At 57.6% G+C, this 15,012-nt stretch overlaps 1 protein-coding gene across 2 annotated transcripts in view; it reads right to left on the reverse strand.

Annotated features, from left to right (window-relative positions):
* Positions 1-15,012, reverse strand: part of SMG6 (SMG6 nonsense mediated mRNA decay factor) — a 90,634-nt gene that overhangs the window by 6,382 nt on the left and 69,240 nt on the right. The window contains exons 14-16 of one of the 2 annotated variants that reach the window (XM_042879397.1): positions 9,101-9,277; positions 7,039-7,185; positions 637-790 (exon numbers count right to left, since the gene is read on the reverse strand). In XM_042879397.1, the coding sequence (XP_042735331.1) occupies positions 637-790; positions 7,039-7,185; positions 9,101-9,277 (478 nt within the window). Of the gene's footprint in view, positions 1-636; positions 791-7,038; positions 7,189-9,100; positions 9,278-15,012 lie in introns of both variants that reach the window. The other variant, XM_042879396.1, reaches the window with a different exon arrangement.

Genomic DNA, 15,012 nt, shown 5'->3' on the forward strand with positions numbered 1-15,012 from the left:
GCACCGGCCGGAGGAATGCTACTGCGAGCCCAGCGAGTGATCAAACAATCAGAGCAAAGGCATCTCACCAAATCCTCCCGCCACCCTGGGAGACCACCCAGCAGCACAGCCGTTATCTGCCAGGGTGAGTGTTTACCAATAACGGGAACCAGCTTGCTGTTTTACTGCAAGCTTTATAAGGATAAAAAGAAGGGCTGGGCTTGAGCAGCTCTGAGACGCTGGGACACAGGCCGGCCATTTGCTCAGGCTGCCTAAGCCCCAGCTCTGCTGGGATAAGCTATCTGCTCTGATTGTTTAACAATTCCTCCTCCTTGCTCCTTCCAAAATTCCCTTCAAATCCCATTTAACACCCGTGTGCCTCTCCCAGCCCCTGGCACCCCTAAATGCACCATGGGAAGAGGAGCTCACGCTGGGCAGAAAGCTGTCAGGAAGGGAAAAGCATGGCATGGGGTGAAGGAGCAGCTGGGATGAGACATGGCTCCAACAGGTAAAAGCAACAGGGTTGTGTCCAGCACGCACAGCAAGCACTGGGACCACACAAAAGGGCATGTGGGGCACGAGAATGGGACCTGGCTTGGAGGGTTGAGCCTGCACCGAGGGACAGGGAAGCCCATGCCTGGTGCTTGTGCTACTCACCGATCAGGGGCACCACGAGGATGAACTTCCTGCAGTCCAGCAGTGTTATCAAGCTGCTGAGGTGGTCGATGAAGCCGTTGGTGTCTGGGACCAGGAAGACAGGTCTTATCTCCAGCTCCATCTGCCTCATTTGACTCTGGTCTTTCAGCACAGCCTGGAAGAGAAGGACACGTGATGAGTAAGAAAGACGTCAACCCTGTGACCCGTGGACATTGGGAGCAAAAGATAAGCCCAGTTGGCACACATGCCTCCTGCAGCAAGGACGGTGTGTAGAGGAGGCTGTGTCCATCCCACCTGCACACTGCAAGCACCAGCTCTTGTGGGGGCACAGAGGGATGGTGAAAAACACCAGCAGCACCCTCATAGGAAAACACAGCCCTGCCCAAGCCCTGCAGTGGACTGGCTGTACCAGCCTTGAAAGTGCATTTGTTTCAGGTATTGTCCCATTTAATAGGACTGGCAGTTGCCAAGACTATCTGCACCACCCTGATATAAAACAGCAGGGAGGAAAGGGGTGGATGAAAACATCTCAAGATGACAAGATCAGCAATGAAAACGAGCCAGCTTGGGACACGAGCCATGCCAACAACATCCAAACCATGGGACCCCGAGCAGGAGAGGCGTGCGGGGAGGGGACGCTTGGCTGAGCACCATGCTCTCTGTCCCACCAAGTCCTGCACACACCGTGTGTTTTCCAACAACATCCAGCTGGGAAACCAGGTGGGTTCCAGCCCTGCAAAGTCCTGGTGCTGTCCTTGACAGAGCCCCACACATCCACTGGAGACCAGAGGTGCTCACACAAATGGGGAGGGTCTGCTGGGTCCTACTAGAAACCCCCCCTGGCTGTACCTGGACCTTTGCACAACGCTATTTGCCAAAATGGGATCAAAAAGCTCTTGTGTTACTTTTGATGCTATCGAAGGACTTGGACTCTTCAGTAAGTCACAGGCGTAAAAAACTCAGGATGCTATTCTAGTGCTTCCTCTGCTTAAAAATAGCTTCCCTTGACTCGCTGATGTTTGTTGCCTCTAATAGGAACCGGTCACCCATGGAGCACAGCAGCACTGTATGGAACACATCCACCACGTGAACTCTTGTGAAACAGGGCTTGCACCCGCACGGAACACCCCAGGGCCAGGAGGGGAGCCCAGCCCTGCCCAGCCCTTTCTGCTGAGTCCAGCCCTGTTCTGCCCAGCATTGTGGGGGTGTATCTGACCCCTCTTTTTGTCATGCCAAAATCTCAGAGGCACCCTGGAACAACGAGCTGCATGGGCCAGCAGTGGCCGTGGAAATAAGTGGTTTTAAATCCATTTGCGAGTGTTGTCATCTGCCTTTAAACCAAGCTGCCTTGATGCCGCCACCTCCCACAAGGCAGCAACCAAAGCCCTCCCCACGTGCCTCCCACACATGGGCTCAGAAGGCCACTGAGGGGCAGCTATGGTGGCATCAGCATCCTGGTACAGGGCCACCATCACAGTCCCGCGCTGGGTGCTGCCTCTGCTCATGCCTTTGCCCAACCCAGGCTGGGGCAACGCTAAGCCAGGGGACAAAATTGATGGCATCAACCATGGAGCTTCAGTGGGGTTTGGTGGGGCTCCTCCCCAATGTTTAGGAGCGCAGTGGGGAGGCGCACCAGGCCCTGTCATGGATGGAGAAGCGCCCAGTGCAGAACCAGGCTCTGCCACGAGGCGATGGAGAAGAACCCAACGCAGAGACCCAAAGTGACAGAAAGGCAGAGCAAAACCACGCCCCGCAGCAGGCAACGACCATCCCAAAGACCAAAGGAGGCCAGTCCCTCACGCTCCCCATCCGGGCTGACCGCGCAGGTGACACCGGCGCTGGGCCCCTCGTGTGTGGCACCGTCCCCGTCGGCGTTCGCAGGCCGTACCCGGCTGATTCCTGGCAGCTGCGAGCGACGCCTGTGCCGGCCGTCACGTCCCATTCCGCTCCTCGGGCCGCCCGGTGAGAGAAGGACACAGGATGCGCCGGGAGTGAAAGAGCGAGGTCGGCGGGGAGCGTGCCAAGTCCCCTCGCACAGCTCCGGGCCGCTCGGGGAGCCAGAGGGAAACTCGCCTTTGCAGAGTTCAGAGGCCGGCAGCGAGATTTATTTTTGTTTGTGTGAGTAAAAGGCTGCAGAAGCCTCTGGCCAAGGGGCTTGGGGGGGAGGGGAGTGGCCTGTGATTCATGCAGACTACGGCTGGCCCCCGGCCAGAGATGAAAGGGAGCCCATGTGCGGGATGGGACGGGGAGCGAGCGCGGTGTTAACCCTTCTGCTGGTTGGTGGGCACGGCCGCCCCACAGCACGGGGATGGGGCTGAGGGTGCAGGATGTTGTGTTATGGCAGTGATTGAGCCGCCCATCCTGCTGTGCCTCAGTTTCCTCCATGCTGGGAGGGGATATGGGGCTGTGCGGGCGTGGGAGACCCTTGGTGCAGCCTCACCCCATTTCAAGTGCTGTAGGACAGACAGATTTGGTCCTTATTGGGGTTTGGCTTGCTGCACGTCTCTGTGGCGAAGGGACGCTGCGGGGCTGGCACAGCAAGGCACCCACGGGAGCAGCAGCCCGCTGCTCTTCTCAGCACTACCCAGCTTTCCTTTCTCCTCCCATTGCAGGCACCGAATCACGTCCACCCACAGCCCACAGCCCGGCTGCGGTTCCCTGGGCAGGGACTTCTCCCAGGAGCTCGGCAGGAGCCGGAGGTGGCTCCCCCGGCTGCCCCAGCTGGTGGCAGCACTGAGATCACACACTCCCGCTCGCACAGTCCCAAATTCCCAACTCATCCATCAGCTGGAATCACCTGGGGGATTCCCCGGAAGCCGGCTGCCTGGCCGAGGGATTCAAGTTCGAGAAGGGGACCGCTCCTCACCACGCACAAACCGCGAAGCTGCATTTCCTGCGGTGCCACAGAGGAGCGACGTCCACTGGGAACACAGCACGGGCTTTGCACTGGCTGCCAGACAGACCAGGAGCCGCAGCCCCGCAGGGCTGGGTGCGGGATGGGTCACCCGGACCGACACCACTGTGCCACAGCTGTCACCACTGTGCCACCGCCTCTGCTGCCCGAGCCTCAATCCCGCAGCGGGGCAACCTGGCGCTGCTGCCCGCCGGCTCCCCATGCACTCGGAGGGGGACAAGAGGTGAATTTTCCAGGAGCTGAAAACAATGCCTCCTTCACATCTCGCTCCAAAGGTTTCCTCCTCCCAAGGTTCGTCCGCAGCAGCGTCTTCCTCAGCAGTGAACGTGCCCCGTGCCTGGTAGCAAGCCGGGGCCGCCGCCGTGGCGGAGCCGCCGTGGGTGGGTGTGCATCTTCCGCAGCCGGCAGGCACCCGATCCCAGGCAGGTGCGTGTCAGCGCGTGTGCACCGCAGCATTGTTCCTGCGCCAGGAGCAGAGCGTGAATGGGATGCGGCTATATTTAGCGGGTTACTCACAGCACCGCCACAAAGGAGCGGCTGCATCTTAAGGGGGCGGCCGTTCCGTGGGCTCAGAAGGGACAGGAGCGGGGCTATTTTGGGAAGACATGTCATAATTGGCCGCCCGGTTAAGCTGCTTCTGTAATGCTCAGCAAAACAATAGCAGCATCCAGAGGAAGAGCCTGTTATGTTTCAGGTGGGATGTTTTCAACCGTTCAGGAAACTCGACCGCTCCCAGCGCACAGCAGAGGCACAAAGGACAGGGGACACCGAGCGGCGCGGACCGAGGGCCATGCCAAGCGTGGGGGTGGATGGAGGAGCAGGACGTGGCCTCGCTCCACCTGCCTGCCCGGCCTCCCTGCAAGTCCCAGCCAGGCAGCAAAGGGCTGCCCGTTGCAAAGAGGGCTGCAAAAGGCTGAGATCTAAAGCCATTCTACCCCATCTCATCTGCTCAGTGTGATGTTCCGGAGCTGAGCTCTCTCTGCTGGCCCCAGGGGCCACCCCTGTTTAACTATTCACTCTGCCTGGACCCATACTTCCCCACCAGTCAAGCCAGAGCAGTGAGGGAAGCCCAATAAAGCCTCAATCCGCAGCAATGATCACAGTAATGTCTGTGTTTGGAAGGTACAAGAAGGACAAGTAGGGCTGCCTGGCCAGCACAGAGCCTGGGACAAGCAGTGAGTAGATGGTCCACACTGGTGGCACTGGTGGGCAGCAAGAGGAGGTGAGCACAGTGAAGGGAAGAAAGCAGTGCCCAAAAACCCATCAGAGAGAAGGCAGAAAGAAGCACAGCTCTGCAGGGTGCAGATGAGGCCAACACACCATGCTCCCTATGGGCACATCAAACCCTGCCAAGGGATGGCACAGGGATGTCAGTGGGAAACTTCAGAGATATCAAACACTTAGAAAGAAAACGAGTAGCCAAAAGATGGAGGCTTCTCCCTGAACCCTGCACTGCCAGGCTCCGCAGAAGGCTCTGGGGTGCCTGGGCTCTCTGGGTCGTGCCCCCATCAGTGCACACAGATGTGCACGGAGAGCTGAGGGTCCTGGCTGTGCTAACACAGGAGCTGCATCTGCAGGACTCCAGTGAATACACGGGACTGCAGCTCATCCCCAGGATAATGAAAGGGGGAACTGGAGAGCAGCCAGTGCGAGAATCCCACAGAGGAGCAAGAGCTACAGGATGAAACCTAGAAGGCGGCAGGTCCCAGGAAGCACAAATCCCTCAAGAAAACCAGAGACCCGTGGGTCAAGGCAGGGAGATCCGAGGGGTGCGGCGCAGGGTTGGCTTCAGCCTGGCCTCCCCATCCCAGCTCTGGGCCGCACACATGTTCTGCTGCGGGCTGTTCCCAGCCAGCCGCGGCCTGGCTGACTTTAGCAAAGCCCCCAAGGACTTTTCTCCTCCACCCAGGCTCCGACTGCACCTCAGCTCTCAGCTGTGCAGCCCCCGAAGCTGCCCACACCCTCATGTTGACCTCTCTCTGCCTGCGAGAGGAGGCTCGGGAGGAAGGGAGGAGTGGGCCGGGGAGAAAAGCCCCTGACACATCAGGCAGCCCCCACGTTCCCTGCAGAACGGGCAGCGGCCATCCCGGGGGCCCCGGCGCAGCTGGGCCGGGATCTGCATGCACTGCCCTCCCCGAACATGTGCAGTTCCTGTTTGCTGTGTCTGTACAAGGCGGTGGGAAGTGGGGAATTTACTTACACCTCCTGCTTAACAACCCTGGGAGGCTGGAAGGCTTCAGGCCGCTTTAATTTACAGCCCATCTCTCCAATCTCTCACTCATTCGCTGCTGCTTTCTTCCTTATTGTATTAATGTGACCCAGGTACCTGCCAACAGTAATGGACTCGCTTGCGGGGGCGGCACAATTTATACCTTTGCCTTGATACGAATTTCTCAAAATTCAAATGCAAATTAAAAAAAAAAAAAAAAAAAAAAAAAAAAAAGGCAAAATCTGCAAAGGTTGGGGTGGGTTTGGAAAAGTGAAGCGCAGTGGTTCTGGGCCCGGCGCCAATAGCCGGAGGGTACACATGTGTGCGCTCTCCCAGTAGGGCCTTCAGCAGCCCTGTTTTACAACCACCTCGGCACACACTGCAGAGTTCACGCATATGGCCAGACAGATGTGTCTGGCTTACGTTCAAGGCTGGAAAATGAAGAATTATGGAAGTGAAGGGCCCTGGGCATTAGAGAGGGCGGAGGTGAGGGGGAGGGGAGCCAGGGAGAATTTTCCTCTGCTGAGAAATCCTCATCTGGGCCACGAGGCTAAAGGAAGAGGGGCTGCGAGCGGCGAGGCGGCCAGCGGCGTGCATGTCAGCTCGCTCTTAAAGCAACAGAAGGCACTGCTGGGCAGCTGCTCCCCAGCTCGCTTCACAGGCTCCCACTGGGAGATGTGCTAAGATTAGGCCAGGGCCAGCACAGCATCACCTGTATCCCGTCTGTTTGTCCCCATAACGATGGCAACGCTTCGCAAGCAGTGCTCTGGCCGCGGCAGCCATCCGCAGGCTGTTTTTCCTGCTGTTGGCTCCCACATGAACTCTGCCGTTCACGTCCCACCCTCTCCCCAGTCTGCCCGTGCCCTGCTGCATGGGAAAGCCGCCTCCTCACTGAGCCCTGGGGCCACCGAGCCGCTGTCCCAGCCCGGGACAGCCAGCTGCCTGGCACCCGCTGCACTGCAGCCACCAGCAGGAGCTCTGTCAGCACTGCAGGGAGCGCCAGCAACTCCATGAGAAGCGCTGTGCAGCTCCTTGAGGGCTCCTGGAGACCCAGCATGCTCAGCCCGGGCGTTGGGAGGGCAGAGCTTACCCTGGGGTGGTTCAGCAATGCAGGTTTGGCTCTGTGCTCTGAAAGTGCAGCTGGGTTTTGCAGTGGGACTAAGGGACGTCCCAAGAAACCTTAAACAAAGCTGTACACATCGAGATAGGCACGGCGAGATAGGATCAGCCCGAGTACAAAAGTAAAGCAGCTCCTCTGCTGGACATGGTCCCATCCTACCTGAATCTTGTCCTGCCGACGCTGCTGCTCTGCCACCTTCCTGGCCAATGCTTGCTTCTTGGCTCGGAGTTCCTTGATGTCCATCTCTCCTCCACTGCCTTCAGCCTCTGAGTCATCTTCAAATGCCTCAATCCTCACATCATCTTCCTTCTTCCAGGAAATGTACAAAGACAAAAACAGGACAGAAGTGATTGTAAGGGATGCTGGCGGCAGGGGCTGCGGTTCTCCTCATCTCAGCACACAAATCCCCACCCAGCACAGTCTGTCTCACATTGATGGGAGACTATTTCTAAACCTTTAAAAGAAGCAATCAACACAAATACATGGCATACATGCAGGAAAATGAGACACAATGGAATAGGGCAGAGATGCCAGACACAAGGCAGGGCAGGGGCAGCCCTGTTAAAGCTCTGTTCTATAAGCAAACTGCATAGTGTTGGAAAACTCTTCCCACGGCCCTGTGTGAGTCACTGATGCTTTACAGGCTTCAGTTCTGCAAGGTAGGAAGCACGGTACTTAGGGAAATAGCACTTTGCCTGGCACATCCCTGTGAGAGGAGGCTGTTGGTCCCCACCTGCCTGCCCTGCAGCCATGACGCTGCTGCCTTGCTTGAGGGCAGACACACGTGGAGCACCTCAACAGATCTTGTTTGAGATGATCCCGAAAAAGAGCAAGAGAGCACTGCTACCCAGAGCAGGCTGCCACGTGTGGGCAAGGACCTGCAGTCTTCGTTTCAGCAATCCCAGCACCGCTCAGTTGCATGCTCAGTCCTTCCACCCAGAGCCATGCACATGCTGGCCACAGAACCAAGTGCTCCACTCTGCTTGTGACTTCTGAGCCCTGGGAAGGAGGAAGAGGGAGCCCTCGGGCTCACTTCCCTCTCTGGGACAGCCTGGACCACAGAGGATGGGGGATGCTGTGAGGCACGTCGGGTGCAGATCCGCTGTGGTTTTTCGGGTCGGGCTCTGCTTGCCCGGGCTCAGGGCTGGTCACACTGGCAAGCTGGGAGCTGCCTTGTGCTCAGACCCCAAGGAGGAAGCTCCAGGGTTGTGCAAGGAAAGCGTGGAGAGGTTCCCACAGCCACGTGGAGGCTGAGGTTATGGAGCAGAAACAGGAGCGCGTAGCCCTACAACAGAGAGCAGTGCCCCTGTCACCTTGGTGGGACCTAAAGACCCCTGATATTACGTGGGCTGCAGTATCAGCATGAAAACCTCCTGAGCAGCCTCCAGAGTAGGACAGGGGTCTGGGACTTCAGGTTCCCTTTTACTTGAGAAAACATTTAAAATTCATGCCCTGCTCAGCCCCAGCCATTCACTGGGAGTGACCAGGAGGGTCCCCATGGCTGGGGCACAGGGGACATACATCACAGGCCACCCAGTGCTGGCAGAGGGGAGGCACTGGGCGATTCCCTCTGCACTGGGAGGAGACTTAGAGTTGGGTGGCTCTGCCCCACACCACTGTTTCCTCAGCCTTTCAAACTGCAAGATGAAACACAAGAAAAGAGTCAACCTGCAGAGCGGCTGGCAGGGCCCTTAAACACACACATGGAGCCTGGAGCGAAGCAAGGCCTACAGGAACAAGCAAGGGCAGAAAAACAAGAGCTGAATTCCTTAATCACATCAGGATGTGAGAGGCAGGGGAGGGACGGGGCGCCAATGTCAGCTCTTCCTGTACGTGTGCTGGAGGCTGGAGCCCGGGCCTCTGCTGCAAGCAGCTCCACGGCTCTCAACTCGATCCTGAGGCTGAACCCTGACGCTCCCTCGCCCACCTCCCCTCCTGGGAGGGGCGTTCAGGCCAGGCCCCCCCTGCACGCAGTACCAAGCAGCATCTGGAACTCATAGCAGCACGGAAGACAGAGGCTCAGGGCCCGGGCTGGCAGCAAAGGGCACGAGTAAAGCACGCTCGAGGGCCCTGTGCTATTTGCCCCCCCCCCCCCCCCCCCCCAATTCTCCCCATAAAATGCACATGCAGCTATAAATAGTGGGAGCTGTGGGGCAGGCAGAGGCTGGGCCCCACTGGGGTGATTCTTCCTTCACTGAGGCGCGTTCTTCCCGCACGGTACCTGATCTTCCAGTTGTTTTCCCTCTTGGCTTCCCATTTCCTTTCCCATGGCGTCTGGGACGGGTGCCACTGACACATATTTTCCACCCTTGAATGCCAGCAAAGGCTCTTCTTGTCCACAAAGGGCTTCCAGGAAATACTTCAGAACTGTGACCCTCTTGCAGTCGGCTGCAATAACCTGTGGGGTGAGGGCGAGGGGGTTGGGGAGAGGGAAAGGAAAACAAAGTCAGCGCAAAGGGGAGGCAACGGGCAGAGAAGAGCATGGGGGCAGAGAGCCCTGCAGCACATGGAGGGCACTGCGTGGTTTGGGGTCCCCTTTGCCTTGTAGATGGGGATGAAAGGGATTTACCCAGCGTCCCCAGGGAGGGATGAATGATGCAGTCAGTCCTTACCGTTCTGTTTTTGCTCAAATGCCAGCACCCCCCTAGCTGAAAGCAGGAGGGAGGGATGCAGGTGTGGGGCAGGCGGGCAGGGGCACGAACACCAGCTCCATCCCGACCCCATCCTGCAGGCCGGCCCCACAGGCCGTTAGGCGAGCCCTTGTCAGGGAGGCTGGGATGGATCTGGCCAGAAGGAAACTCAATAGCTCAGGTAATTATCCATTTATGAGGCTCTCAAATGGAGTTTCCAGAGCACGGGAGCACGGTGCCTCCGTGGCCTTTGCCTGTGCCTCCACCATGACCCTCCTCATCCCCCATCGCCGTGGGGCTCCACACCTGCAGTCTGCTCCTCCGGTGCTTCCTGCTGCCTGCAGTCAGCCATGGGGAAGCAAACGGAGCCTGGAAGTGTCACCCACTCTGCAAAATTCACATTCATGCCTGAGAACCTTGTGCTGCAGTTCCCACCCAGGGCAAAGCAGGCTCCAGACCCCATCCCCAGCATCCCCACTGACTCCTAGGTGGAGCAGACCCCATCCTTGGTTAACATAGCAGAGCACTGCCAACGCTGGGTCACCCCATGCTGGGTGGGGACAGGGACAGGGATGGGGGCAGGCAGGGGCTGGCAGTGTCCTGCAGCGCAGCACCATGCTGCCGTGAGAGGAAACTTCTGCTCTTCCACAATGCTGCCAGTTTCCTCTCCACAAGCTAATTTTAACCACCGTGTCGCTGCCGTGCGTGTCAAAGACCTGACCCTGCTCTGACCTGCAACCTCCCACCCCGGTTACTGCCCACACAAGGCACCTTTGGGGCAGGCAGCAGAGTGCTTGGAGCTGCCCCATGCCTGCCCCTAAAAAGGGTGCCCTACAGGGCAGAGCAGAGGACAAGGTGAGGTGGGAATGGAACTGTCCCCTCTGTGCTGCGTCCAGCCTGGAGTGAGCCCAGCAAGTGTCGCAAAAGGAACTTTTCCATCCTCCTGGCACTCCTGTAGGAATGGTTTTGCCACAGGGAAAATCCAGAGGGAAGAAAAAGGAATGGTTTGTCATGGGAAACACCCCCTGTGAAAGCTGCTGGCTGCAGTGGCCCCTGGGGAAGTGGTGGAAACCTCGGGGCCAGGTTCACCCTCAGCCCTACGGTAACTGCACTGCCTGACTCAGCCAGGGCAGCTCCAGCCTGGGCTTTTCCAGCCCTGGTGACTGCAGTTCCCTCATGCCAAAGGTGCTGGGACCATCCCTGCCCACATAGGTACGGCCACAGGGACCCACCTGTGAGCATTTGTGCACCGTGGGGTGTACAGCAGCAGCAGCAGCAGGGAAAGGGATGCAGGAGACACTGATTGCTCCCGAAATAAAAGTAATTGCATTTAGCTTACGACCCACGAGGTTTTCACGTAAGCTCCCGATGTCCTGCCAAGCCGGTGCAGCCCGATGCTCCAATTCAGATCATCTGCTAAGGGAGCAAAGAGCCCAACCGAAGGCCCATGACATAATGCCACAGCAACTTGTCTCATGAACACATTTTTCCAGCCCACATGAACGAAAAACAGGCACCGAGCGAACGCTCCACACATCCCCATCACGTGTGTGCCGGGACCGTGCCAGAGCCTTGGGGCTGCCTGCCTGGAGCCAGGCTGGGGTGCTGGGAAAGGAGTGACCCACCAGTGGCAGCCAATGGCAGAGCATGACACGCCACCAACTTCCCGTTTCGGTGTAGAAATGTGAGTGCCACGTTCCCAGAACCACGGGGATGGTCATGGGGTGCACGGCGTTAGCGCCACGCTATAGCTTCAGGGAGAGCTCAGCAGAGCCACCAGGAGCTGCGCGCGCTCTCCCAAAGCTGAATCTGAAATGGAACGGCGCTGATGCATTTGGTGATGCTGCTGTGACACCCCGGCCCCACGCACCCTTCCCCCTGCGAGCGTGCAGCCAGCCAGCAGGAACCGAAAGCCTGGCTCCGTGTCGCCGCCGGGTATTAAAATAGGGCTGACACGCACACAGCAGCTCTCAAAGGAAAACCGAAACCAAGAACTGCTGAAGTGGGCCGGTGCCCTCCGATGTGACCCGGGTCGGTTCCTCTGTGGTGCCTCTCGGGGCCGCGTGGGACCTGGGGCTGCGGTGGTGCTGGGTGCCAGCGCTGTGTCACCCAGCTGTGCCCGGAGGTGCGAGGTTTCTAATCTGACCCCAGATCAGACACGCTAACCGCAGGCTGGTGGCACGCCGAGACGGCTCGTTAGTGCTGCCAGCTCCTGGCTCACCCATTGATGTCCCTGATCACTGGGCAGGACGCAGCAGGATGCACATTAACACGCTAACTGCCCGTACAGACACGCCAGGCTGCTGTGTTTGAGTCCTCTCAGGACCCTGTGGTGCCTCCAGGTGAAGCTGAGATCGGGGTCTCCTGGAGGACTGGGTCCGGGGAACGCGTGAACCTGGGGTGCCACAGAGCAGCCCTGCTCCCGCTGGGGGTCAGAGGCTCAGCATCTCCCTGCAGCCAGGCGAATCGCTGCCTTCAATTGGCTTTTACAACTTGTTAATTTTACACAGCGTCCTAAAGAGCAAATAACTGTGAGGCAGGAATGCAGCTCCTTCAGCTGCATTTAGCCTGAGGAGCCGTGGCAGCTGGGCCAGCTGCTTGGGGACCGCAAGGATTCGGACCGTGGAGGGCTGCTCCCACTGTGTGCTCACTGTGGGGTGCAGAGCTTTGCTTGGTGAAAGCCTGGACTCGGCATGCACAGGAAGCAGTGGTGCTGCAGAAAGGTTTGCTCAGAGCTGCTGCTGCCATTCAGCATTCCTGTGTACAAAGGGGAGAAGGGGAGACACCAGTAGTTCCCAGCAGCAGGAGGAGAAGGAGAAAAGGACAGGAGAAGGCTGAGTCATAGCACGGAGAGGTCCCAGACTCAGAGACAGGGATGGGACCAAGAGGACAGAGGCAAACCTGTGATCCAGCATGGGGATAATGCTGAATTTTGACACACTGACTTAAACACAGCTTAGTTAGAGTGAAGTGGATGATCTGTGTCCAAACCAAGTGAGCCCCAAACAACCCAAACCATGCAATGTATAACAAACCAGGTGAAACATCCACACAAACCCCTCGAGCATCACAGGGCTGAATGCCTCCTGGTACCCCATAGGACCAGCTTGGAGCATGCAGGCAGCACAGCAAGCAGCAGGAAAGCAAAGAGAAATGGTGGCTTTGCACCACCTCCTATGGGTTTGCACAAAAGCTGGGCTGGGTGTAACCTCGCCGTACCCCAGCTCTGCCTCTGCTGCCAGGATGTGGCCCCACGCTCAAGTCACAGGGGTTTGGCCACCTGGGTAGGACTGAAGCACCCTCACAGCCCGGAGCAGTGCTCACAGCTGGGTTGCACCCTGGTTTCTGCAGCTGAGGGCTTTCAGCCACAGCTGCTCTCGGCTGATTTCGGCTGACCCTGCAGGCAGGCTGGGAACACACGTGCTCCCAGCAGCCCCTCTGCAAAGGTCAGGAACACGGGGCATGCCCACCAGGAGCATCCAGAGCTGCCAGGGCCAGTTCTCTCTCCCTGGCTGGCACCTAGTGGCTGTGGGGCAGGAATACAGATGGAGTTTTCCCTCATCTAGGCTGGGAGAAAATTAAAACTCCAAATGCAGAACCCACACCACTGCAGGTCTTCTGCAACCTCAAACCCTCTGTGCCGTGGCACAGCCTGGAAGTGCCCTACAAAACATCTCACGGCTCCTGCAGACCCCAAACACAGCCAGCTCCTTGCCCTCCGAGGTCAAACCTTGTGATGGGGTTGGAGAAAGGTTTGCATCCCAAAATGCACCCAAGGGTACCGCAGAATCCCTTGTGACCAAAGCAATTCCTGCTGGAAAAGTCAGAGCTCCATAGCTGTGGAGAAGTAAGTTTCTGATGGGTTCAAAGCTTTCGGCTTTCGCTGATGTTTGGAAGATGCCCAGATGTGCTCACTTGTTAGCATGAGGCCTCTGGGAAAAGCCTGTAGGGATTTCCATGGGGGAAAACGCTCACATCCCCTCCTATAGCCAAGTGCTCCAGTGCCACAAGCCTCACACAGCTCCGCATGGTGCTGGGATCTCCCACGGCCAGGGGGAGCACCTGGGGCATTCCTGCTCTTTGGGGTCTTTGAGTACAGGAGTACTGCAGAATCACAGCTTTCCACCAGGCAGCTGAAAACACCAAGTAGGGAGAACACCAAGCTCCGTGCATCTGCCCCCAGACCACGATCCCACACTATGGGAGGAGGAAGGCACGATCCCTATCACGCTGAAGCCAATGTGGCACCAACTCGGGCCACGGACTGAACTCCCTGCTGCAAGCTTCCAGTCTTTTCCTTTTCAGGGACAGGGGGAATTTATTTCCTCTGCCATTTCGGAGGATGCCTGCCTTGCCAGAGATTGTTTTGCAGAGTTAAGAGAGATAAGAAAGTGGTTAGCAGGCGCTTCGGTGGAGGAAGGGAGGATTGCTTAGTAAGGGAAAGGGGACTGCTCCGAGCTGCTGGTGGCCATACCCATGCATGGGCTGCAGGAAGGGAGCTGCCAAGAGCTCCCTGCTCCACAAAGCTGCCAGGATGCTGCCCTGCAGCCCTCATCCAGCACCTGGGCAGCACCCAGCGTGCACCATGCAAAAACCAATACCTGCCCTCAGCGGCATGGAGAGAGGAGAGGGAAGGGTGGAAGGTTCTGCCTCACCCTGGCAGAGCGACGGCGAAGCCCTTTCTGGGAGTTTGCACAGCTTATACATTCTCCATGCAGTTCCTGGACGCCTTCCATCGCAGATGAGAGTTTTATGTCGAATTTTAAGTTTGACCACAAATATTTAAACTTCCTTGGACCACAAATGCTGTATCTTCTTTGTGGTTGAGTTGGCACTGACAGAGTATTTACAGATCCCTGGATGTCTGTCTGTCATTTAAATATCTCACAGAGGTGCCAAAGGCTGCAGAAGCGGAGGGGGTTCTCAGGCAGCCCCCCAGATCTGTTCTCCCCCGGCCCCCAGGCTCAGCAGAGCTGTACAGGGCACAGCCTGAGCCGTCCCATACTCGCACTCCATTAAGTTTGCATTTCAGAGAATGTCATCTGAGATCCCACTGCAGCTTCCCCAGCTCCTCACCCTGCTTGATATTTGAACTGGGATGAAAGCCTTTGGAATTTTCTCCTCTTCTTTTAGGAAACTCGGGATTTCTGAGGCTGCAGGAGGATTGTTTGAATGAGAACCACTAAAACCCCCCCAGGCTGCCCCGCTCCCACCTGGCTGCTGGGGTTTCACTTCCTCCAACACGAGTGGTTCTCAGAGGGTCACAGTCCAGAGCTGCTGAACTGGGATTCCACTGTAGGGAAACTGGCCGGGGTGGGCAGTCTCAGTGGTAGGAACACAGGAGAAACACAACAAAAGGAACACCACAAAGGTTCCTCCTAAGCACCCCGAGCCAAAGAGCTCAGAGCAGCTGCCCTTTTGCTGTGCAGGATGAGGAGCTGAGGATGCCTAAGCACACATCTTCAAATCTGCATTAACATGAACATTCCTGGAGCCAAGCTCC

This window comes from Lagopus leucura, unplaced genomic scaffold (genome assembly GCF_019238085.1).
Source record: "Lagopus leucura isolate 7727_CA_CO unplaced genomic scaffold, USGS_WTPT01 Super-Scaffold_100024, whole genome shotgun sequence".
Classification (NCBI taxonomy): domain Eukaryota; kingdom Metazoa; phylum Chordata; class Aves; order Galliformes; family Phasianidae; genus Lagopus; species Lagopus leucura.